The 25,486-nt window shown below is 35.4% G+C and overlaps 1 protein-coding gene across 10 annotated transcripts in view; it reads right to left on the bottom strand.

Annotated features, from left to right (window-relative positions):
* Positions 1-384: 384 nt before the first annotated feature.
* Positions 385-25,486, bottom strand: part of LOC134543021 (fragile X messenger ribonucleoprotein 1 homolog) — a 95,384-nt gene continuing 70,282 nt past the window's right edge. For 8 of the 10 annotated variants that reach the window (XM_063387701.1, XM_063387702.1, XM_063387703.1 and 5 more), the window contains 3 exons: positions 24,046-24,273; positions 12,143-12,247; positions 385-5,043 (listed from right to left, as the gene is read on the bottom strand). In XM_063387701.1, coding sequence (XP_063243771.1) covers positions 4,862-5,043; positions 12,143-12,247; positions 24,046-24,273 — 515 coding nt within the window. In that variant the 3' untranslated portion in view covers positions 385-4,861. The remainder of the gene's footprint in view (positions 5,044-12,142; positions 12,248-24,045; positions 24,274-25,486) is intronic. The other 2 variants (XM_063387707.1, XM_063387711.1) reach the window with 1 other exon arrangement.

Genomic DNA, 25,486 nt, shown 5'->3' with positions numbered 1-25,486 from the left:
CAGTTTTCTAGCTGTCGGCGTTGTGGTCAATTTTGACATTCAACGTTATGGTATTTTGGCGTTGTGGTAACGACCCCTGCTTAGCCAATTCTTCATTTACTCCAGTTCTTACAACTAACACATGAGACGTACATTTATATATTTTTTAAATTACTCAACAAATAATGCAAACTTATTTGTATTTAAGAAAAATTACAATGTAGACTAATTTGGCTCACAGTTGTAAAGATGCGGAGATTGAATAAAATTTGCAGCAGTACACATTTGCCATCAATAATTTTTTTTTTTGTATTTATGATACATTTTTAACTGATAACATAATTTTCAATACTCTGAACAATCAGGACATACGACTGGATTTATTGAATAAATAATGCCATCTGATATATGTACAGAAATGGTTTATTCTTAAATAATATGCAAACATTGCAAGATCAATACAAATCTATTTCAATAATAAGCACATCAGGGAGGAAGAATCAATGATATTGCTTTCCTTTCGTTTTAAAAAAATGGGACAAAAATGCGCAAGTTGTTACGTGTTGCTCAAATCCACTTTGTCGACGATAGTGTTTTAACCTCAAAGCCACTAAAATGTGGCATATTCTTCATGCCTTCACCTGTCTCCAAGGAAGGGTTGCACGTCTAGTCAGAGTGTGTTTACAACATTGAGAATCGGATTGTATCACATCAAGTAATATTCCCCATTCACAGTTTAGCTATGACAACCTGTGGAATCATCAGCAAATAGCCCTCTCCCTTGCTTAATAAATCCATATCATGTCACTAGTAGCAACGATATAATATAGTGTTTTAGATTGTTCATTTCCTTGAATACAGAATGCCAATGTGTGTGTCAGAAAATATGTCCACACAATTATATAGATTGAACATGCAACATTTGAATGTGAAATGAACACAACTTACCAATCACATTCCTACCAGTTACGTAATACAAAGCATTTGAAGCTAGCTATGTATAAATTAAACTTACAAACTGTTTTCACAATTGGAATAAACATTTAGACAATAGCCAGCTCAAACCAATCTTCTTTTTGTTAATTACCTAGAAGTGAATTAAGTACACAAGAGCAGGTGTGCAAAATTTATCACATCTGCTTATCATGTTGGTCACATAACCACACTCAACCACCTTATTTTACAACTTCTGCTGCTATTAATATGAGATGTTTCTACAGTTGACACTACACTGAAGCTAAATGAAACACACTGCACTTGAAACTTCAATAGCAAAAAGAAATTCATGCAATTATGGTGCTGTATGTAATATGGGCGCACATTTTGGGAACTAAGCTAGCCACATAACCTCCAAACAAACCTAACATTCATGAAAATTACTAAAATTTTAATTGTATGTCATCATGAATTAATTCACTATTAAATAATGAAAGACATGAAAAGAAGGAAAACTTACATAAACAATTTGGAAAGAAAATTAACTAAGCTTTTAAAGCATCCTGTTGGTACAAGAAGTAAAATCATTGGCATAGAAAATTTGTTTAGATAGTCATAAGTGAAGAGTTAAAAAGATTATTCTAGCACTTTAAAACATTTACATATTATTAAACTGGTCACAATAGATATAAATGTTTAGCCTTAACATTCAGGATAAGGTGATCCTTTTTGTTTTAAAAAATATATTTATACCTGCAAACAGTCCATTATGGAAGCGAAAACTGAAATCTAATCTGTGCAAATGGCTGCAGAATACAATCTACATAGTGTCAAGTATCCTAAACATGAATTGGAAAATGGCAGAAAAGGAATAACGTGTAGCATTAACAAAAAAATACCAACACTACTTAATTTCAGATACTTCAATCTGATAGAGGAAAATACATGTGTTAGGTTACTTCACAAGTTTCTCTATAAGTGTCATTTGAAGAATGTAAACGAACTATGCTGACAGCTGGGTGTCACATGGTGACACATGAATACAGTCGTTACCATCAAAATACTGGGGAATGAACACTAGATAAAATGCATAATAAAAACCATAACTATTCAAATAGTTCAATCTTATCCTGAATAAAGTGTACAACTAAAAGTTTAGATGCATGAAAATATGTACAACAATTAAAGTATTACTTCCTAAGTGAACTTGATGATTTAACTACCACAACTTAGGAGATAAGTAAATTTCTATTTAAATTATACAAAAAGGTTTTATGTTAACATGATTTCTCCCACATTACACGTTAAAAAGCTGTGCGCCCATAAAACACGGTAATACTAAGCTAAGCTGGTACGCCACACAAAAATACCTTAAATTTATGGAAATTGTGGCTATGTTAGCAGAATGCGCAACTAAATGTCACTAAATACAAGTACAATTACTTTTCATCCAAACTACCATAAATGAAAATAATTTGTGTTTCCAAGGTACCAGAAATGATCCAGTAACATGGCAGCAATATTTCACTGCAATATGAGCATACCAGTAACTCAAAGCTACATAAGCACAATTCTGCAATAATATACTAAGGACTTTGTGAAAAGTGAATTATTTCCAAGTAATAGCATGAGTAACATGAACACAACTACACTTAATGCACAAGCTAAACATCCACGATCCGTTTCTCATACAATTTATGCAGTGCCTACAAAGCATTGTTGAAGGCTAAACAACTCAGTACTTAATTTTGCAATACAGAGAAAACCATTTACAAGAAAATCACTCTCACACTCCTATGTGTCTTTTCTAAAACATGCAAAAAAAAAAAAAATTAAACAATTCTGAATATTACAAAACAATAAAGTCACTAAATTAGAGCAAGTATCACATCTTTACCTTTAAATGAAAATAACATTCGTTGCAAAATATGTAATTTAAAGAAATTACAATTTAATATAAACACATTATACTGCAAGAAAAATAAGCTTAATGAACTGCCCACTCCACTGTGTATGCAGTAATGTTGCCCTCAATACGCAGTAATACTAACAGAATTGAAGCTATCCCACTTATGAGCTGTTGAATTTTTAGCAAACTTTACATATTTTTATACAGCTACTATTAATTACCTCCAAAAAATGTGGATACGAATTACTTAGCAGTTTCCACAAATATACGTACTCATCACGTGTCATATACACACATGTATTTGTGCCCTTATGCAATGATTGCCCATCATGCAGCAATTACATGCACAAAATGTCTTGCATATGCGTTATCAACACCCTTGCTGTGACATTTAGCGATCATACCCAGACTAAATAATATAACAACATACAGATAAACACACGCACAAATATCCCAATTTACTGCACGACAGCTGACACATATGGACGACAAATTCAAGAATCAAACATTTGCAAATATCATTCCAGTATGTAGCACCAATTACACATTCCAAATAAACTACGCCAGTGTATAAACAAAACATTAAAATAATACCAGAAATAAAAGAAAAGAAAAATTGCCTTTATTACAGCATTAAAATAAATAATTTAAGCAAGTTTTTGTTTTCATTAAAACCAACGGTAGAATTTTCCAACATGCTTTAATGGACAAGTCAGGTTAGCAATCAACAAATACAAACTCACAACTGTCCGTTACATTAATTTCATTTTTCCGCAAAAAAAATAATAATAAAAAATAAAAAATAATTAATTAATATTAAAGAGCCCAACAAATTTAAAATCTCACAACATTCAAACAGGCGAAAGAGCTGCCAACTAAGACGTGAGCTGAATGACCATTCATATGAACACACACACAAAAATACATCCTATGTAGATGAATGACAGGCTGAATATTTTTTTAATTTAGAAGGTGATTACAAAATGTTTCTTACAAGATAAAAGTTAAAAGGCTACGACCACAAGCCAACATGATAGTACAAAACTGAGCAAACACTATTACAATATGTTTGCCATTACTGCCACAGCCCATTTCTACCAACACAAACATAACAAAAAATTAACAAAGCATCATTCAACCTAAAATAAACAGCAAGTAATTTTTCACATTATGCAACAAGGATACATCCCTTGAAAGGTTTTATGGAAAAAAATGAGTGAGTTAAGTATCTTACATTGTAACAATGTTGAGAATATGATACTACAGCAAATTTCTCTCTTATGCTTTGTTTTTACCATTTACATTTTTATTTCTTGCAATCACAAGAGCTTCAAATAACTATGGAGATCCTCTGTTACCTATTTCAAAAAACCCCAAAAAATATTTTCAACCAAAAATCTACTAACAATTTTTTTCTCTTCAAATAAAAGCTAGACATAGTGCCAAACGAAAACAGCAAGGGAAATTAAAAATAATCTAAAATAAAAATGTTGGCAAATCGGGTGAAGTTATCAATTCTCCATGGTTATGAAACTACCAAAACTAATAATTTATCATAGCAAGAAAGAGCCTCTCTAACAATGCACATGAGACAATATCAGAAAGCTTAATGCTAATCTGGGTACCTCCAGTAGTGAGTCGCGTAATGAGTCAAGTATAGTACTAAGTCGGCAGTCATCAATTCGATTTTCCAGAGTTCAGCAAATACTAAACATGCTGTCGAACGACCACATCTTGATTGCACCTGCTGTGTCACACCGCTCCCAACTGCCGGCACGGTGAACCACGCCACGCGTCGCCGACCGCACAAACGGATCGCCAAGAGTCCGGTCGCAATGTGGGTGAATAATGGCACACAAACAATACGTACTCAAGCCTCACACCCCCGTACACAACATTCCTAGACTGTCCTTTCTTCGCCTCCCTTCGCAAAAATCTCCGGAAAAAAAAAAGTTGCAGTCACCGAATCAAAAACATTGTGCATCACCTTTTCAGAAAGAGAGAGTAGGTTAGAAATGATTTTTTTTTCTTCCAAGTTTAGGCGGAAGTGCCGTTTACCATCGCTTCTTTGGGCTTGCCGTCGGCACGCTTTGAGGGAGGTGGTCGCTGGTTGCGTGACTTCTGATCTCGCTGGCCCTTGGGCTGCCCTTCTGCCGCCGGCGTGCCTTCCTTGCTGGTGAACGCAGACTGGTCGCTGGGACCCGCCGTCACTCCAACACCTGTGAGACGCAAGGAACCACACTCATCCCACCGCGTGGTTCACACCCTTAACCACCTCTAGCACTTTGTAATATCACAAACCCCTCAAGGAAATAGCAGCGTTAAATAGTTAATGCACAAAAAATAATCTTGCTGTTTAGTTCAATAAATCTTACAGCTAAGTCCCTATTGTCCAGAATTATCTCTGAAACACACATCTAACCCAAGCATATTGTCTCCCTGAAACATGTAGCCCTAATTTTAACTTGATCACTAATTACCTTTACTTTATAAGTTCAAAGTAAGACAGTCTCATACAAATTTTTTTTATTTTATAAGTGAGATACAAAATATAAAAAATTAACTTAAAAAACTTTTTATACATAAAATATAATTTCATGGCCCTTAAATAGCCAACTGTACTGTGTATGCACATAGCACCATTTGCTGCAACGTAACAGTTAAATTATCAAAGAGAGTTTACAGTATCCCCACCTTTTTTTAAATTTATATTTGGTATTTGAAACATTATTTAGTACAACCAATACGATTCTGATGTACTAAGTACTTTTTTTTTAATTAGTAGGCATTAACAATAAAGTGGCTGTAGTTTTTTCCACCCCGCATGTTTTCTAAATAAACCGTTACAGTTTTCCACCAGTGAAAACTTCAGTTTCATTGTAATAATGTGTACATGCGTTTCCTTGATAGCTGTGTTGTCTAATGCCATTTTTTAATGTGTATTTGTTGAACTGTCCTTTCAATTATTAAATTATGGTTTATTTGTCCTTTTACGATCATGGCCTGCTGCAAGATGACCCCTTATTTCTCTGCAATTGGCTTGTTTTATTCACTCCTGTATGCATTTTTAAGTCACAGCACCTTTTCTCAGGGCTATCAGCGAGAGGTAAAAGCACCAAGCATTTTGAGACTTTAATAACGCCTGAGTTTACCCCAATAGTAGGAAGAAAATGACATGTCATGTAATCTTAAGTTATGCGACACGCACAGATCACACTTACAGTTATGGCCATGGTGTATTTATGAAAAAGCAAGTCTGCCTGGATGGAGTTAAGATAACAAACTGCAAGGAGAGACGAAAAAAAAAAAAAAATTGTATCTATACAATGTTTAGTTACATCTTAAACGAGGAGAAGAAACTGCTTGGTCAACGCTTGGCGGCAGAATGTCAAAAGGATGATACGGCAATGAAGAAGCTACCAGTTGCTAGGGGTGGTAGGATTGTGAGGGGATGTCACTTCAGGATAATGGACAACTAATGTCACAGACATTAACTCCGATTATTTACGCTGCATGGTTCATCTGCTTGATCATTCAGTTTCAGTGTGTTACAGTGGTCACATGCAGAGTTCGTGAAGAATAATTGTGTTGTATATGTTTTCAATCACGTATGCTTGGAATTTTAATTTAACGACCAAACCTCATGCAGGAAAACAGTGGTGTGTATCACTGATCATACAGATGAAGATTAGGGTGGCTTAAATACTTTGCAATTTGATATAAACGAAACTGTTTATATTTGATTGGTAATTTGTTATTACCGCTGAAACTTTTGCATGTACAGAAATAATGTGTCCTACACATCTGCAACAAGAAATATTTTATTAAAAGCTGATTAATAGAGAGTTGTTTAATTGAAAATAATTATTTTTTGACTTTACACAAATAGGGTTTATAAAAATGATTTTTAAGGATGAATAATATCACCTTAGGTAATTATGTTAGGCTGCAGGTAGCTTATATAACCTATCTCAATTTCCACAAAAAAAAAAAAAAAAACCCTCAATATTTTGGGCGAGTTTCTGAACAATCTGTATTCACACGAGAAAAGACATTGAAACCGAGGCCCGGCATCACCCACCACGTCGGGCTACATTATGATTTCAGATCATTCATTACTTTGTGCACCAGATTATTATAAACATTAACTGTAATTAGCAATAATTCAGGCAAATATTCATAGTAAGAAATTTTTTTTTTGAATAATTGCATTGTGTCACTCACTAGAAGTTCCATTTTCTGTATTTTCATAGCCACAGCCAGTGATTGAGTAACGTCGCTACGCACACACGACGCGCGGCATCTCGTGCCGGCTGCCTTTAAGAGTGGGATAAATAGCTAATAGAAATTCCAGCCGCTTGAAGCGTAACATGTGCGCCTGATATTGTACGTTAGGCCGATATTGCTCTGAGTCCCTCGCGATAGGTGACACTTCTCAGTCCCACGATAAGGACCGAAAGGGGTGGGGTGCCACTGCGAGGCAGTCGGATTTAGTTTTCCTTGCTGTCGCTGTGTTAGCTCGGGATATATGAATGGATGTTCATTTATAAATGGCGAAAACAAACGCACGTTTTTTAAAAGGTAATGCTCGTGGTAAATTGCATTTGTCTGTGCGAAGAAAACGGAATAGAGGTAAAAATCTAGCAAATTGGAGAGAGAAAAATAAGTAAGTACACAAATTATTTATAGTATTCATGGGTCGTTTTCAGTGTATAGCTTCAGGCAGTGTTATTAATAAAAAAGTGTGTTTTTTTTACCTTGATTTAAGGTTAAAGGAAAGCACATAGACTGAAGAAAGTACGCCAATCGCAGAAACTACATCTGAGAATGCTAAAAGCAAGAAGAAATTACGTTATGAATAATATATTGTGTATTTTATTTTGTAATAAAGGAAAAACCTTTTTACTTTAGTAACTACTATTCATGAAACATACATGTGTTATATATGTGATACATTATATATAAAATACATTTTAGAGTTAAATGGGATACAAACAAGAGATACTTTTATATGCTACGGAATGAAACAACATGATAGCTTTGAAAACTTGTAATATTTTTATGTATATTATCAATTTGTATGTAACCGCAAGGTAAACTATTGTAACTTATGTATTTTGTTTACAAATCATCTTTACAGTTTTGTGTAATTATTCGTATTTTGTGCTGTGCTTATAGTGTTGGAACTGCAAAATCTGTAAAACTTATCCCCCAATAAATGCCTTGCAAAGTAATAATCCCACTGTATATTTAGTTCATTTAATTTTTATGCAATTATTATTATTTGGTTGAAAATAAGATGCATGCCAAGTAACCTAAAAGCAACTAAAAATTATTAATTCTAAATTCACAATTCAGTTAAATATTTGTAAATAAATGGTACTATAAAATATATATGTGCAAAGAATACTCTAAGAATAATGTAAATGAGGTGGATGCGAATTCAATGACAAGAGAAATGCAGAGTAACCCGACAAGACATGTGTTATCGAAAACCAGACCTTCCTCTACACCCCTTCCACACATTCGTCACAAGGCGCAGATAACAGCCGAAACCCGACCACTCTAATGGCGAGAATTATCTACAGCGCTCAGGTCTTGCTGAAGGGATGGAATAAAAGTGTCCTATCTCCAAACAGTGAAGGGGCAAATTTTCGGCTCAAACATGAATGTGCAGTGACTTACGCGTGTGCAAGTAATTCGCAATTGTATGAAGATAATTATTTCCAAAAATCATATACTATAAAAGAATGTTAAATGTAAATCCTTCAGTTTTTACTTTTTTGTTATTCCGATTACTTTATTTTCTGCAAGTTGTCAAATTTGCGCTAATATAAACCTTTTTACTAATTAATTTTGTTTATTAATAACAACATTAACCGCATTCTGACAACTGGGATCAGTCATTATACCTTTCCTCATTGATGTGTAAAAAGCTCAATCATCTGCATTAACTGGTTTGACCTCTACTTGCCGTCGCATTGACCACTAAAACAGCTCTAAATGAAGCCCTTTATCGCCCTCTTAATGTGCTTAGCCCGCCCGCTGCTGCGTTACCCATGGCGCCGCCAAGACTCTTGCGAAACTCCTGCCAGTCCTGGGGGCCACGAGACCTTTCTCCGAGGGTAAAAAATGCACCAGCCGACTAAGATGCAGAGAGGAGTAGTGTTGAGTTCTGCTCTAGCGATGGCCAAGAGCGACAGTTCGCGATAGTGTTGTGGCACGTCATTTGGGTGAGTGTACGATGGAAGTGTGCACGCACACTAGACTGCTTACAACTTTAAAGATGTGAATATTAGGATGGTAAATAAACTGACCATTATCTAACTTTCCCTACCCTACTATCCCACAGATTTTTTAACAATATTACATAATGTTTTGCTTGGATAAATTACAATTTAATAAAAGGTTTCTCAAGGTCTAACAATAATCTTGCACGTCCAGTCATTTTACGGCTTTGTGCATGACCATGTCACATAAATCTTACTTTTTTAAAATATTAAGAAATGAGCCCAATGGTTATATCACACCACAAATAATTTATATAAAGCACCAGAAAAAATATATTAGTTTTCATTCATTAAAAAAATATATATATACACTAAGAAAGATCATGTCTGGATAGTTGGGATCAATTATAAGGAAAACAACAATATGAATTTGATATTACACTAGGGTCTCGATAATCCAAGCTCCGATAATCCGAGTTCCCAATAATCCGAGTCAGTTTCGGGGGTTATGAGAAAGAAAAAAATATGAATTTTGCAAACACACATACATGTAGGGACGGCCAGGGCTACGTTGAGGAGGAAGGCCTGATGGGGTGAGTTGGGTAAGTGACTGTACATAGCAGGTAGCGGCCCACCCTTGTCAGAAGTCGCAAGAATCTATTTTTAGAACATTGGGGGAAACCCCTTTTCTCCGTCGGCCTAGATCCTCCGCCCCCTCGTCACTTCCCCGCGTTCCCTCCAGAGGGCAATTTTTAGTTCCCATAAGTTCTTCGCCGTGAGCACATCTATGTAGTTACGTCCCAGTTCTATTACGAACCAGTATGAGTAAAAGAAAACATACTGAAATATCATTAAGTGATAAATTAGAAGCGCTGACGCGGGTTGATAAAGGTGAGCCGCTAAAAACAATTGCGCGTGATTTAGGAGTGAGTGCTGTTACTGTGGGTGACTGGAGGCGCAACAGACAGAAATTGGAGTTATGGCAAACTCAAAAAAATCTTTCTCAGGCTACAACATCCAGATCTCGTATGAAAAAAAGTGAGTACGAAAAAACAAGTGAAGCTTTGTTTTCATGGTTTTTAGCACAGCGGCAAAAAGGTGTCCCTCTTTCTGGGCCTATATTACAAGAAAAAGCGCAGTATTTTCGTAATAAATTACAAGAAGGTGAAAGCAATTTTAATGCCAGTAAAGGATGGCTGGATAAATGGAAAAAAAGATACGGTGTGCGGCAATTGCATATCACAGGAGAAAAGCTTTCAGCTGATGCTGCTGGTGCTGAAAACTATGTTCAAAAATTTCAAAGCATGATCGAAGAAGGGGGCTACACACATGATCAATTATATAACTGTGACGAGACTGGGTTAAATTTTAAAATGCTACCTGACAAGAGTCTAGCATCCAAAGATGAGATTTCCGCTCCTGGGCATAAAAAGAGCAAGGAACGAATTACTGTTATGCCATGTTCCAATGCCTCTGGGACACATAAGCTTCGTCCCTTGGTGATAGGAAAATCAAAAAAACCTAGAGCTTTTAAAAATGTAAATATGAACGCACTACCCGTCGCATACAAAAATCAAAAGAACTCGTGGATGAATACGACCATTTTTAAAAATTGGTTCTTCGAGGAATTTGTTCCTTCAGTAGAAACTTTTTTAAAAGAACGACAATTACCGAGAAAAGCACTGTTGGTTATTGACAACGCTCCATCCCATCCAAACGTAGAAGAGCTTTCAAGTGATGAAATTAAAACTGTTTTCCTGCCCCCAAATGTGACTAGCCTCATTCAACCTATGGACCAAGGCGTCATTGCGACAATAAAGAAAAAGTACAAACGCATGCTTCTGACATATATTTTGCAAGAAGAAGAAATTTCATTAGTAGATATGCTAAAAACAGTTAATGTAAAAGACGTTATCTATTGGTTAGTTGATGCGTGGTCAGAAATTAAACAGGAAACTATACAGAAATCCTGGTCAAAACTTATAAAACCGAGAGTTTCACAAAGTGAAGAAGAAGAAACAGTTGAAGATGACTGTGATAATATGACTCTATTGAATTTAATGGTGGCAATCCCTGGCTGCGAAATGGAATCCAGTGCTGAAGAGGTTAAGAAGTGGTTAGACAGTGATGAAATTGAAGAATTGACAGATGAGAAAATTATTGAAATGGTCAACAACCGGGATGAGGACACCGAAAAAGACGAACAAGGGGAAGAAGAAACCAACAAAAAAATTAGCCATGCAGATGGGTTTCTACGCTTAGAAAAGGCACTCGAATACGTGGAGCAGCAAGATGACGTCACGCCAAATGACGTAATGATTTTTAAGAAGTGGAGCACACGAGCAGCTGAGAAGCGAGGAGCATTAAAAAAACAAAAAAAAACAATAATAGATTATTTTAAAAAATAATAATTATGTATATATTTCTAATCTGCCTTTCAATATGTTTGTATTTTATTTTTATTAAAACATCGACATATGTATTAGAAATTGATTTTGCGTGTTTTTATTCGTATTTCCAATAATCCGAGGTTCTGATAATCCGAGTTGGCCCCGGTCCCATCCAGCTCGGATTATCGAGGTTCTAGTGTATTCTTAATTTACCAAACTTTCTTTATCAATCGATACTATGCATGTTACTTCACTAAATGATGAATAGGTAGCACCAACATTTAACGCCATCAGTACCTACTATTAAAGTTAATCTTTACATACACAACCCAGATCCTGATGAGAACGAAGTTGTAGGTTGGTTTCTACGGCCACAAAATCTTCAAACGATAACAGCAAAACTGAATAAAATGTAACAAGCACCTCAAAGAAGGATTCCAATATATATACATATATTATATATATATATATATATATAAACAAAGGTAAAAGTACTGTTGATTCCAAGTATCTACATACTTAAACTTAAATTATTTTCTAAAAAAAAAAAAAAAAATGCACACCAAATTTATTTAAACACAAACTTAAACATATTACGTCCCGACCAATCAAATGCACTTTTCTCTCTCGCCGCAGTCGGAAGACACAAGCGCCGACACAACGCATGCACGCACAGGCACCGCACCACCGGGTCTTACCTGGCGCGTCGACCGTCTCGCCGGCAGGTGTCTGACTACGGGCCCGCGTCCTACGTCTACGCCTTCTCCGCCGCGTGCGGGAGCCCTCCACGCTCGACACAGACTCTACATGGGACAGGACGCACACAGCCATTTGTGACCAGCATTAACCACCGACAAGAGGCCCTACTGCGCGCCGCGCCGGCTGCTGTGCCTTCGCACGCTCTCCGACGGCCACCCTTCAGGCGCGCCCCTCTGCACTGCAGGAGCCCGGCCGTGCCAGCTTAAGAGCCGTTCAACAACAGCAGAAAATTAAATTATTATAATATATATATATAAAAAAAATCCTTCCAATTGGCATTTTGTAGCCACTGGAAAAATATATACACCAAACAAATTGTTAAGAACGCATCACAGGAAATTCACAAGCGAGTTTGTACAAATATGTACGTTAACTACCAACACAAGAATGGGATTTACTAGCATTTTGCTACGCATGGAATTCTGAGTTTACATTCAAATATGTATTTGGTAATGTTTTTTTGTCTCTTAAACTTCATATAAACAATTTAATAGAGAAATAATACAAAATTACAATAACCTCAAATATCTTACCACAAAAACAAGAAATGCTAAAAACACACGAAGTAACTTATGAACTTTTCTTAACATTTACAAAAGATTTTGGCATGAGTTTTACATAAAAGTAAGATGTCTACATTATTACAAGTTTTTGCAGGAAAATAAATGAGGTATTATTTTACTATGAAAAAAATAAAATAAATAAATCTTTTCCTAAAGTGTAGTGATTAGTAATTTAATCAGCACAAAAGCTAGTGAATAATTTTAGCAATTTACTTCTGGGATGGGCTCAGTTATGTCCGGGAGTAATATTTTAGGCTACAATCCTGTCCTGATTGCACTAACTGATGAAACTAGCTTAAAAATTATATTTAGGAATGAGTATAAACTATGACTAGTGGAAAGCTATCACTATAAAAAAAAACCATGCATTTAGCTCTGTTTGTTAATTACAGTAGGTAAGGTGAAGTGGGTGTGCAGTGTGAAACATAGCAATTGTTTGTTATTGATGGTCACAAATGGAGACTGCGTTCTCTCTCTCTCACTCCGTCTCGTACTGGTTATTGTACCCAGGGCATGCACAAAACTCCACGCAGAAGTAGTAGCAGCAGCAGCAGCAGCAGCAGCAGCAGCAGCAGCAGCAGCAGCAGCAGCAGCAGCAGCAGAAGCCAAATGATGTGCTTAAGTGTCCTGTACTACTTACAGCAATCCTTTCTTCTTCCGAAGTGATGACACCTTGCTAAAATACCTCCTTGAAGTAACTACAAAGATTTTTGCTACAGCTCACAAGTTTTCAACTATCACCAATTACATCCTGGGTCACAGGAGTCCGCAGCCTAACACGCCGTTGTGTGGCATGCTGCAACCCTCCACAGACTTCAACTTGGCTCACCAGTGCAAAATTGTGCTACACTATCTATGTAAATAATGCATGCCATGCAAAATGTACAAAGTAACTAATTACTAGCATATTTATTGAAACGTTTTTAAATTCATAGTCCACGTATAATATTATATACTAACAAACCCTCAAACCATAAATGCATTGATCATACAACTGCTGCCTCAAGTCTGTAATTGAAAAAAATTGTTTTAAAATAATGCAAACTTTTGACCTACATTCAAGGTCTTACCAGCTTCACAAAACAATCTCAGCCAAGCTTCAGCCCAGGGTATTAACACGAAAACAATTTAATATTAACATATTTTTCCCATAATTCCATATCCGATACTTAGGATGATGTCGGAAGATAATTACAAAATGTTTCGCACAAAACAAACTATAGTACGGAACTCCTTAATGTAGCAAAAAATAGCATTTGATATTTTGCACATATGTATAAGGTTTTGCTGAAAATCACACAAAACAGTTTATGCAATCTGTACTGAAAAATGCTATCTTCAAACCAAAGTATTGTAATAGCAGGGTCACTGCTTATCATCTGATAGAAGTGAGTGAACGACAGACGTGTCTACATCATACAAACATACCTTCCATCATGCATACCATTAAGTAAGGTTCATGCATTATAAAAATGTCACGTATTAGCATTAATAATACTCTACAACTCTAGAGATACTAAACCCACCAAAATACACAGAAATTGACCTTATCCTACGGCAGTTCAGGAAGTGACAAAGACAAAATGAGATATGCGAGATAATGTAGAAAATTGTAGTTAAATGTTTTCTTAAAATCAAATTCTTTAAAATAGTACATATTTAAACAGCAATGAAACTGACATGTCCACATTAAAATATGCATGAAAATGTACTAAAATTTCTGACCTTGGATTTTTTTCGCAGTGAAAAAAAAATTACAACCATTATGTTAAAATCTGAGTTAAACCAATTTCTTATGAGATACATATTCTTCCAAAAACTAAACAGCAACACTGAAGAATAGTGGTCTGCTGGTAGGGTACAGCATGCATTAGGATATCACTCCAGTTGTAAATAAGAAATGTCACAATTTTTACATTACTGGGTGGTTCTGAAAAACATTTGATATTTGGTGTGGTCCAAAGTCATGTCTCTCATTAAGCATATTAATATGGCATGTAGAAGCCTTGCCTTTGCACTTCTACCAGTACCAAAAAAATAGTTTTTGTTACAGATATCAAAACTATTGGCGTCACATGAATTCTTCAAAACACTTGATACAAGTTTATGAACACATACAGGTATATATTGTAATAAGGCAATATTTTTTATTTATTTTATTATGATTAAGGCAAATTACTTTCCGAAATGCCCTTAAAACTCCTTGTATTCCAAGACAACATTTCATGATTTACTGCACTCTTTCCCAGTCCCAGGCACTTAATGGGTTCATTTCAATTCACTCATCTTCAACCATAAAAATTGAAGCTTCTACATTTCCTGAATCACATAAAAGTTTCTGCTCCTAAACCTGATCACCAAAACTCATGTAAATGAGTAAACTAATACTGTTGATCAGAAAACTAAGAAATTGTGACCATAAATAATATTATACGATCACAGTAAGAGAAAGTTTGTTTCAAACACCCTTAGAGTATGTGAAAAATTAAGAGCCTTAGCAAGAACAAGTATTGGAAGAGGGATGAGAGTTCAGGGGGAGAACTCGAAATGCCAGGTCACCATTCTCATCACATGATAATAAACAATTAATAAACTGCTCCTAAAATACTAAATCTACACAGTGACTAGTGGATTGTACGAATGAGTTAACAGCAACTTTATCTTGGCTTTCCCATACCTTTCAGAAGAAACAACAAACTGAAGAAAGTGTAGCATTCGTCACCTGCCAACTGATTTCAAAACAAACCCTTTGGCAAACACAATTGATATATTTCATAAACCTATTTATTTGTGCATGCAGTGCTAAGTATAAACTGTAGCTTTCTAAAGAAATGCAATGACTTTTTTAAGGTGTTGTCTAAGTTTTTCGTTAAAACTACATTAATGTGTCATACGTAAAAAACAAAAGCCTAAAATATTTTTTGCTACTTTTTCTAAAAGTTACTTTTTCCACAATAAGTTACTTTTTCTGGACTTAAAAGAAACTGTTGTATGCTCAAAACTACCTGTCTAGTCATAATAAATACAGATTTCCAAGATCAAGAAGCTATTAAGAGCATGAATTAATTTAAGGTATCTTTATATAAAAAAAAAATAATTAAGCTAACACATACGTCACAACAACACCTACCATTATAAGCAGCAATATTTTGCCAAGCAATCATTATATAGCATATTTTCATTAAAATACCCAGAAATTCTAAATATGATTCAACCACATGAACATTAAGAGTAATTGGTTTGTAGGTTACAAATAAGAGTCACAAGTACTTACCTTCTTCCATGAAACCAAAGTTTTAAATGCTAGTACCATTCTTACAGGAAAGAATGCACATTGTTGAAACTCAGTACAATAATGGTAAAGATATAACCAACCCAGTCATACAGTGAACAAAGCGATATTCAAAAAACTCAAAATACAGTTTTTTGTAAAATATATCACTGCAAAATTTGTACTGATTGTAATCTTGTAGTATTTATAATTTAAAAATATCAATCCATTCTAATTCAATGATAAATTAGTGATCAATGATAGTGGCAACCCAATACTAAAAAAAAACACAGTACCAATAATAGTTTTTTTAAAGTTTCCTATTTTTTCATGGTCGCAGCTAAAGCAGAATCAAAACCAACCAATAACAAAAGTAAAAATTGATTAAAATAAATCTCCTGTTATTCCTTAAAATATTTAGAGATGATGGAAAATTTCTGTCACCAAAGTTGCTATCCTTTAGACATACATAAAGTAAAGCAGTCTGCCAATCATATATGCTTAGCATTCATACATACGACTAGCACCTGTGATACTTAGACCATAAAAAAAATTTGATTAGAAAAAGCTTTGCACCAAACTTAAAAGGCCTAGAACCACATTATAAATTGACTTTAAGGCTTTCTGTAAAAATAATACAGCATTCTCTGTACCGTTGTAGACATCTACATACCAGTTATTTCTTTCAGCACTATATTCTTACCACAAGAATACTAAACTATCAATACTAATAATACTTCCATTAAATTCTTAATGTAAATTGTAAATACACACATCTACAGATATTAAGTAGTAAATATTTTATTTATGGATTAGCTGTGAATGACATAATGTTTACCTTGAAGCGAGGAAAAAATGGACATGAATGAAACATGAGCATCCTACCGATGGAAGATGTTTTGTTTACTGCAGTGAAGGGCCATTAAAATCTCGACTCGAGTCACATATATGACTTTCTTCCCACAGCATGATTTCATTTCCTCAACAATTATATTTATTTTACGGTTTTTCAGCCGCTGTTAAGATAATCGCCGCAAACCTTTTAGTATTCATTGCAATGTCTCTTCCACAAAAAAAATATGCACTTTCAAATCACATGCAAGATGTCTGTTGTCCATTAGGCAACAGCAGGTTGACCATACTCGGAGCTTGAAGAAAATTTGTGCTACGCAGCGTTGTCTCGGAGCGCTGTCAAGATTCAAGTAAATCAGTCACCGTGCTTTTTCAACTCACATTTTAAGATAATTTTTGCATGGATTATTGGGTAAATATGGTAATATGCAAACAGAATGGCCTTTAAAGAAATCATTACAATGCAGAATCAAGTTTATCTTATAAATTTCCCTGGCCAATGATAAAAAAACCTTGGCATTTTCAGGTCTGTGGCCACCCTTAGTTAGTTATTATAGGTCAACTACATTTGAAATACCAATAAAAATTGAAACAGTTTATTAGGTTAGTGGGATTGTCAAGGAGTTATAGTTGAAAAACATACCACTTATGATTTTTTTAAATATAATGGTCTCCACTCTAGGATACTTTTACACCAGAATGCTCAAAACTATCTACGACACTAGCCCTAACTTTGTCATGCAAGTGGTCAATTTAGTCGCTTAAAAATTGTGATTCAGAGCATATTGTTTACCTTTTCAACGATGGGGACCACAACAATTGTTTATTTAATCATTATCAGTGACGGCTGAGCGTTCATAGCCGACGGACGTGCGCGCGCGCTCCCCGGCTTTAATGTGCTATTATTTCTTCACTATCGTTAAGTTCGACTCATAATTGATTCATCGCTGCTTAATCTTTCCGACTTTCATGGGTTTTCATTACCCGATAATAATGATTCGATCATTGAATTAGTTCCAGACACGGTTACTAAAATGTTCAGATCGCCTACTAAAAAAGTGATTTCTAATTCGCCGGGAATATCTGAAAAAGCAAGTGATAGTTCATCGAAGCAAAAATCTTCTAGTGAAGCTTGGACGGTAAAACTTCTGGATCCCACCATGGAAGACTTAATCTCGGCCGTGAAATCCCTCAGTATGAAATTTGACGAGTTAAAAAGCGAGAATATGGTGTTAAAAACCCTTCTTATCGACTCTCGTAGTGAAACTGCAGAGATAAAAAATGAACTGCAACAGATTAAACAGATCTTATCTTCTAAGACTGATTCTGTTAATTCATACAGTCAAGTAGTTAAAAAAGTCTCCTCAAACAAGAAACCTGCTTGTGTCGAGTCATCCGGTGTATCTGGCAACAGTGCGCGCACCAGTGACCCACTTACAACTCAGCGTGTCTCCAACGACGTCATCAGGAAAAACGGTAAACAGCTCGTCGACGAAGACGGCTTCACCGTAGTACAACATTCACGCAAGTCCACGAATAATGAAAACTCCGATAGAAAATTATCTAACACGGATCGTAAGAAAAATCCCTTGCAAATTGGCATCAGGAATGTTTCCACATTAAAAACAATTGCTAAACCTATTTACAAAAAAACAAAAGCTCTCTTTGTCACGCGTTTTGAGCCGTCTGTCACGGAACAAGAAGTCGTAGATTATATTTCCAACGAACTAAATCTCAAGCAAGTCAAAGTGGCCAAGCTCCGGACAAAGCATAATTCTTACGCCTCCTTCCATGTATCTGTTCTGGAAGAAGATTTTAGTAGAATTAATAATATTGTTTTTTGGCCCAGTGGCTGTTTAATCAGTCCTTTCTTCGGAAAACTGCATCAAGACCAAATTGTTAGTACTAATTCATCTCCTGAAGCTCTCGGTAATTCTACCCAATTACCTCCAAGTTCCTGCAGTACATCGTCACCTTTTATGCCAGCAACTTCTATGCCAGGGCCTGGAGGAGTGCTTCCTACTCACTTCCCAGTGAATGCCCAATCTTAATGAATGGGAAATTGCATATCAGAATGTTAGAGGACTTAGAACAAAATCAGTTGAATTCTTTGATAATCTTATTAATACTCAGTATGACATAATCTGTCTAACAGAAACTTGGTTCAACGAAAGATGTATCAATGCTCATTATTTCACCGATAATTATTCTATTTTTAGAACTGATAGGGATCCGCTACTCTCATCAATGGAACGTGGTGGCGGAGTGTTGATCGCAGTGAACAAACATAAATTCCCTTCTGTTCAGCTAATTCAATTATATGACTATCGTGGAGTAGAAGCCGTATGGATTAATATTAAAATTGCCTTTAATAAGTACTTAACATTGGGTAATATTTATCTTCCTCCAACTACATCACCTAATCTATTCACATTGTATTTTGAAGCTCTTGAACAAAAACTCATTAATTCTCATGATAATGTGATTATCTTAGGTGACTTCAATGTACCTGGGATAGATTGGAAAGGAAATCACTATTTCAATATTGCCCGTGCACATGTCAGATCCAAGGCTCAGTGCCTGCTTGATTTCATATCTAATTTGGATTTATTTCAGCACAACCTAATACAATCTTCCAATAATCTTCTAGATCTTTGTATTTCTAATCTATCCCATTGTGTGGTTGAAAAAGCTGTTGAATCTCTGGTCAAAGAGGATATCTATCATCCTACCCTACTTATTAAACTACTTATTGAGGCGACCTCACACAATTTTACTCCAGATTCTATTTTCAGAAACTACAAAGCTGGTGATTACTTAAGCCTTTATAACTCTCTAAAAACCCACAATTGGGATGAATATTATAACACCACTGATGTAGATGCTCTTGTAGATCAACTTACATCTTGTATCTGTGATAAAATCAATACTCACATTCCATTATCCACACGTAAGGCCTCTAAACATCCTTATTGGTTCTCTGGTGAATTAATTCATGCCTTAAAATCTAAAAAACACTTTCATAAACTCTATAAAAGAAACAATAATACTCAGTATTACCTTCTTTTCTCTAAATATAGAGCAATAGTTAAAAATCTTATTAAGCGTGATAAAACTAATTGGAATCGTAGTATCAATAATAAGGTTAAGAATAACCCTAAAAAATTCTGGAGATATGTCAATGTTATGAAAAATGGTTATAGTGAATCCCATTCTCTTAATGTCAATGGTGATATCTGTAATGATCCTGGTATTCTTTCTAATGTCTTTGCTAAGTACTTTGCTAGTGTATATGTACCATCCACCAACCACCCTCGTATCATTGATCCCGATATTATTCACGATTCAATTCCTGTATCATTCTTATCAGAAAGCCAGGTCTTATGGGGAATTAAATCATTAAAACCAACTATGTCTACTGGTCCTGACGGTATACCAAATTTCATTATTAAAGGCTGCTCTTTTATTCTAATGCCTCTATTGTTGCATCTATTTAATACAAGTCTAAAATCACAAGTATTTCCCACTAAATGGAAAATAGCTAAGGTTATTCCCATACATAAAAAGGGTAGTAAACTCAGTGTATTTAATTATAGGCCTATATCATTATTAAATGGCTTTACTAAAATCTTTGAAAAAATAATATTTAAACATATTAACTTTCCAATAAACAACAGATTAGCTCCTAATCAGCATGGCTTTAGAAATAGTATGACAACTTCTACTAATCTTCTCTCATTTATTAATCCTATATACAATAAAGTTACAACAAGGGGGCAGGTTGATGCATGTTATTTTGATCTGGCTAAAGCCTTTGATACTGTCAATCACTCCATTTTACTAGCTAAACTTTCTAACTTCGGTCTCTGTAATAATTATATAACCTGGTTTACTAGTTACCTTAAAGATAGATGTTTCTTTGTTTCACTTAATAAAAAAACTTCTACTTTATATCATGCTACTTCTGGTGTGCCTCAAGGGGGTACTTTATCTCCCTTATTATTCAATATTTATATCAATGATATTTTTAAAGTTCTTCATCATACTACTGGTTTTCTGTTTGCTGATGATCTTAAAATATCCAGAGAAATTTCCTCCTTAAATGACTGTCTGCTTCTTCAATCTGATATTACTGAAATTGATAATTGGTGCAAAATGAATTTAGTTTCACTTAACAAAGATAAAACAAAAATTATTTCTTTCACAAGGAAAATTCATCCAGTTAAATATGATTATTTTCTTGACAACTCAAAAATTTCCAAATCTCTTAGTATAAAAGATCTTGGTGTTATTCTTGATTCCAAACTATTCTTTCATCAACATGTTAATTCTTTAGTATCCTTTTCCCGTAGAACCTTATATTTAATAAATTATATAACTTACTATGCATCTAATATTGAATCCATTCTTACTCTTTATTTGTCCTTAGTTAGAAGTAAACTCGAATATTGCTCAGTTATCTGGAACAGTATTAACACCACCGACAGTGACAAAATTGAATCCATACAAAATAAATTTTTCAAAATAATTAGTTCTAGACACCATCAATTACCCAAATTAGAATCTCTTTCAAATCGTCGCATCCATCTGGATGCCCTGTTTGTGTTTAAGTGCTATAGTTCAAAAATTAATTGCTTATACTTACTTGATAACTCTGGTATTCGAGTCCCGCAGTTCAAAAGCCGCCTTCGATCCCTATTATGTTCCTTACACAATAATAATGATTTAATTTACAGACTTATCTCAAATTTCAATAAATATGAAAATTTTATTAAAAACTTCAAATTTTAATTTTTATGATTACCCTAATATTCTGAGTAATTTTATAATCCTGTTTATTCTTCCAATTTTAGATCAATTAGTTAAAATTATCTCAGTTGCTGTTTTGTTTTGTTTGTTATTGTGTCGTCCTTTATTTTCCTGTGTAGGTTGTATTTATTCGCTTGTATGTGTCGTCTTTTATTATCCTGTTTATGTTGTATTTATTCGCTTGTATGTGTCGTGTTTGTATTACTTGTTCTGTGCACACCTCTAAAGCTTCGGCTGTTGGTGTGCATGTCACAAATTTTAATAAATAAATAAATAATAAATAAATCTCTTTATTTGTAAAAAAAAAAAAAAAAAAAACTAAATATTGACTGCACATCTACCATCAATCAACAATACAAAATGAATTATTTTTGGTTATATAAAGGGATTTTTTTTGAGTAACAAACAAAACAGTTATGCATATTGAAATGATTGAAAACTTTATACATGCAAATAAATGTTATATGACTTCAATGCTATACAATACAATTATAAATGCTTTTTTCCATCATCTCTAATAACATTAACAAGTAGTAAAAACACCTCCTCTCCAACCAAACCCCTTTCTTACATTACTAGATTTTTCACTGTTGGTATCCTAAGGTACCATCAAATGCTCATTCTACATAAATGTTTTCCCTTTTTTTTACTCATTCCTTTAGTTTGCTTTATGAATTCTTTGTTCTTTGAGAAATACCAAACAAAAAGAGTTTGCTGTTAGATACAAAATTATTTACAATGTTGCGCCTGCATCGTACGTTAATCATAATCCATGATCTTAAATACGGAAAACTAGTGTGAATTTTGAAAAGTTAAGTATAATGAACCAAATTCTTATGAAATAAATTTAAAATAGATCATGAAGTACCTAGTAGCATTATTATTTTTGGTACATAACCATTAAAAAGTAGTGTGCATGCACAAACACACACTCTCACTTCACCAACACACTCACTCTCACACACACTTCACTCTAATTCATTCACTCTCAATGACAGCTGTGTCAATAGCAGTTTTTTTTCCCAGCACTTTTGATTGCTTTACTAGCACCAAATTCAAATCTTACCACGCTCGAGTCAAACAAACATCATGCAGGAGGTGGAAATGACATGATGACATATGTCAAAATTTGAGCAAATGGTTTCAAATTTTTTTACAATGGGTTTGCAAACTCAACTTTAATTACTACTTACCTTCTGCAACAAACTATAGCTGCTTTATTCCGGAGTAAACACTCCAAGTCTCCGTCACCGACGTAAAACTTGTATTTTAACCCGTGCTGCTAAATACTCATGCAGAACCATTCTACAGTTATAGTTTTGATTCATTCTTAAGGGGCCTGCCTACCTGGTCACACACATGCCGTGCAGAGCTTCAGGAAAAACGTGATTTCAAAACTACAAGATATCCGAGTGGGGTATGTTTGGAAAAGCATTTAAGAGTTCGCTGAGGCCCGAAAAGTACTTTTAATTTTGGATCGTGTTTTTAAACTGTATTTCTAGAAGAGTTAAAATGGCTGAAAGGCATGTTTTCAGAGTAATTTTTAGGTGCAAAACAAATGGTACAGATTCTTGAAAGCACTTAAGGGACTTGCATTACACCTTTATCTTCATTTCCCCGGAATATAAAAATAAGGTCACTGCTCAAATTTCACAGTTGTCCTATGACAACGAGAAGACTGCGCGCCAGTTCAGAGCCTTGTGCTTAGAGGTGATACCACGCTAGAAATACCATCGAGCGTCGCGCTTATCATCCCGCCTCACTAACACACATACACCCCTGACGAGGCGGGCCCCTTAAGCCAGGAACACTTTAGTTTACAAAACAAAATTTTTCTTAAATAATTTATTTTTAATCTTCAAATCTTTGCAAAATGTGCATCAATTTCACATCCAGGCACTTAAAAAAATATTTTAAAAGAGCGTCTACTGCAAATATAAAATAATTATCTGAATCAGGCAGAGGCGTAGCCAGAATTTGTGTATGGGGGGGGGGGGGGAGGGTGTTATGAAGCATGACCCCCCCCCCCCCCCGTATTAAAGCGGGGGGGTCCTCCCCCGGGAAAAAATTTGGATTTTAAGGTGTAAAACAGTGCTATTTTAGCAGTTTTCGGTACTAAAGTTTAAATATTGTAATGGTAAATTTTTTTAAATTTATTTTAATATGAAATTTGTTTGAGTGATGAATAAGAAATTAATTAAAAAATTTGGTGCTAAGGGGTGGGGTGGGGTTGAACCCCTAACCCCCCCGGCTACGCCCCTGGAATCAGGACCTACCCTGCAGCAGATGTCGGGAATCCTAGGGAGAGGGCAACGACCGAAACGGGTCGGGAACCCGGGGAGCTCACCGCGATCCACGCTCGACACGTCCTGGCTGTCCAGGATGGTCTCCTCGTCGTCCGTCATGCGGCGGCGCTCCTCGCGGCGGCCGGCGTCCCGTCGCGGGGGCCCCTGCTGGCTCTGCCTCGGGGGCCCCTGCTGGCCCTGGCGCGGTGGGCCCTGGTACTGGTGCTGCTGCCTGGGGGGCAGGTCCCGCACCCGCTCGTCCGCCGTGTCGGGCGTCTGGTGCCGCGAGCCTTGGGGCACACGAGCGGCGCGCGCTCTCACCTCCCGCCTCTTCTCTCAGATCACACAGGAGAATTTTCAAGTACTCTCATTTCAATAAACTCTTTAAGTAATAAAGAATGCTACTATTAAAAAAAAAGGAAGACGACTTCTAACCAATTGTAATTTTGACAGATACTTAACACAATTAATAGACACCCGGAAATTTCGCGCATTCATCTAGTCGCAAGCTAAGAATGCAAACCTCCACACTGTCGCACTGTGTTCACGATTGGCACGCAGTTGTCTGGACACGCCCCTCTACGACCGTGAGCCAACGACGCCCGGCTGGGAGAGAAGTTAACGAATCAGGGAGTTTTTAAAACCGGACGCTTTTCAAGTATTCTCATTTTAATAAATATTCTTTTAACCCTTTGTTTCGCAGTGGCATTTCTATGATGCCACTTTGAAAAAATGTTACTATTAGCAATGTTTCAGCGGAATCTCCGAAATACCTCGCGCGAGTAAGCCCCGTGCTGCCATCTGGTTGATCCTAACAAGAACAAGCAACATCAGCTGCTTGAATTTTTTTCCTTCCGCCACGTCCGCTGAAACTTACACAATAGATTCTAATTTTTTTATTTTTTTTTAAATATATTTCTGTGTGCCTCAAAGGGTTAAGTAACAAAGGCGGCATAAAAAAAAAAAAAAAAAATTAACAGTAAAATAATTTGTAGTTAGGAAATCTAGTACAGAGTTACTCAAAACAAACGTAAACTAAATTTCCAAGAATTTTTATGCCTGAACACACACACACCAACATCGGTAATGTACAAATTAGTTGATGAGAGATGCCAGATCAAACAGTCAGGCTAAGTAAATTTTTTTCTTCATCCATTTGATCCACACATTTCATGCATCCTCTATAAATATTTAATTTTATGATTCTAGTTGCATTTTGTTTTTATTATAATTCACCATAAAAAAAAACATAAATTTTACAAAATAATCATGAACCTATACTACTTTGTTTTCACAATATCATATAGAGGTTTATTTCATAAGATACAAAAATTTTGACTTCAAAATGTAAATAAAATGAAACATAACCCTAAAATTTTTTTGGCACTTTGTGGAAATTACAAGATATGTATATGAACACCAACTATCCCTGATTGTCAACGATACAGTTACTAATGACCCATTTTGTATTGTTGACCGTTTAGCAACACAATTTTTCCAATG

The sequence above is a fragment of the Bacillus rossius genome (genome assembly GCF_032445375.1).
Source record: "Bacillus rossius redtenbacheri isolate Brsri chromosome 9 unlocalized genomic scaffold, Brsri_v3 Brsri_v3_scf9_2, whole genome shotgun sequence".
Lineage (NCBI taxonomy): Eukaryota > Metazoa > Arthropoda > Insecta > Phasmatodea > Bacillidae > Bacillus > Bacillus rossius.
The sequence above is the reverse complement of the archived record's forward strand: the minus strand, read 5'-3'. Positions and strand labels throughout refer to the sequence as shown.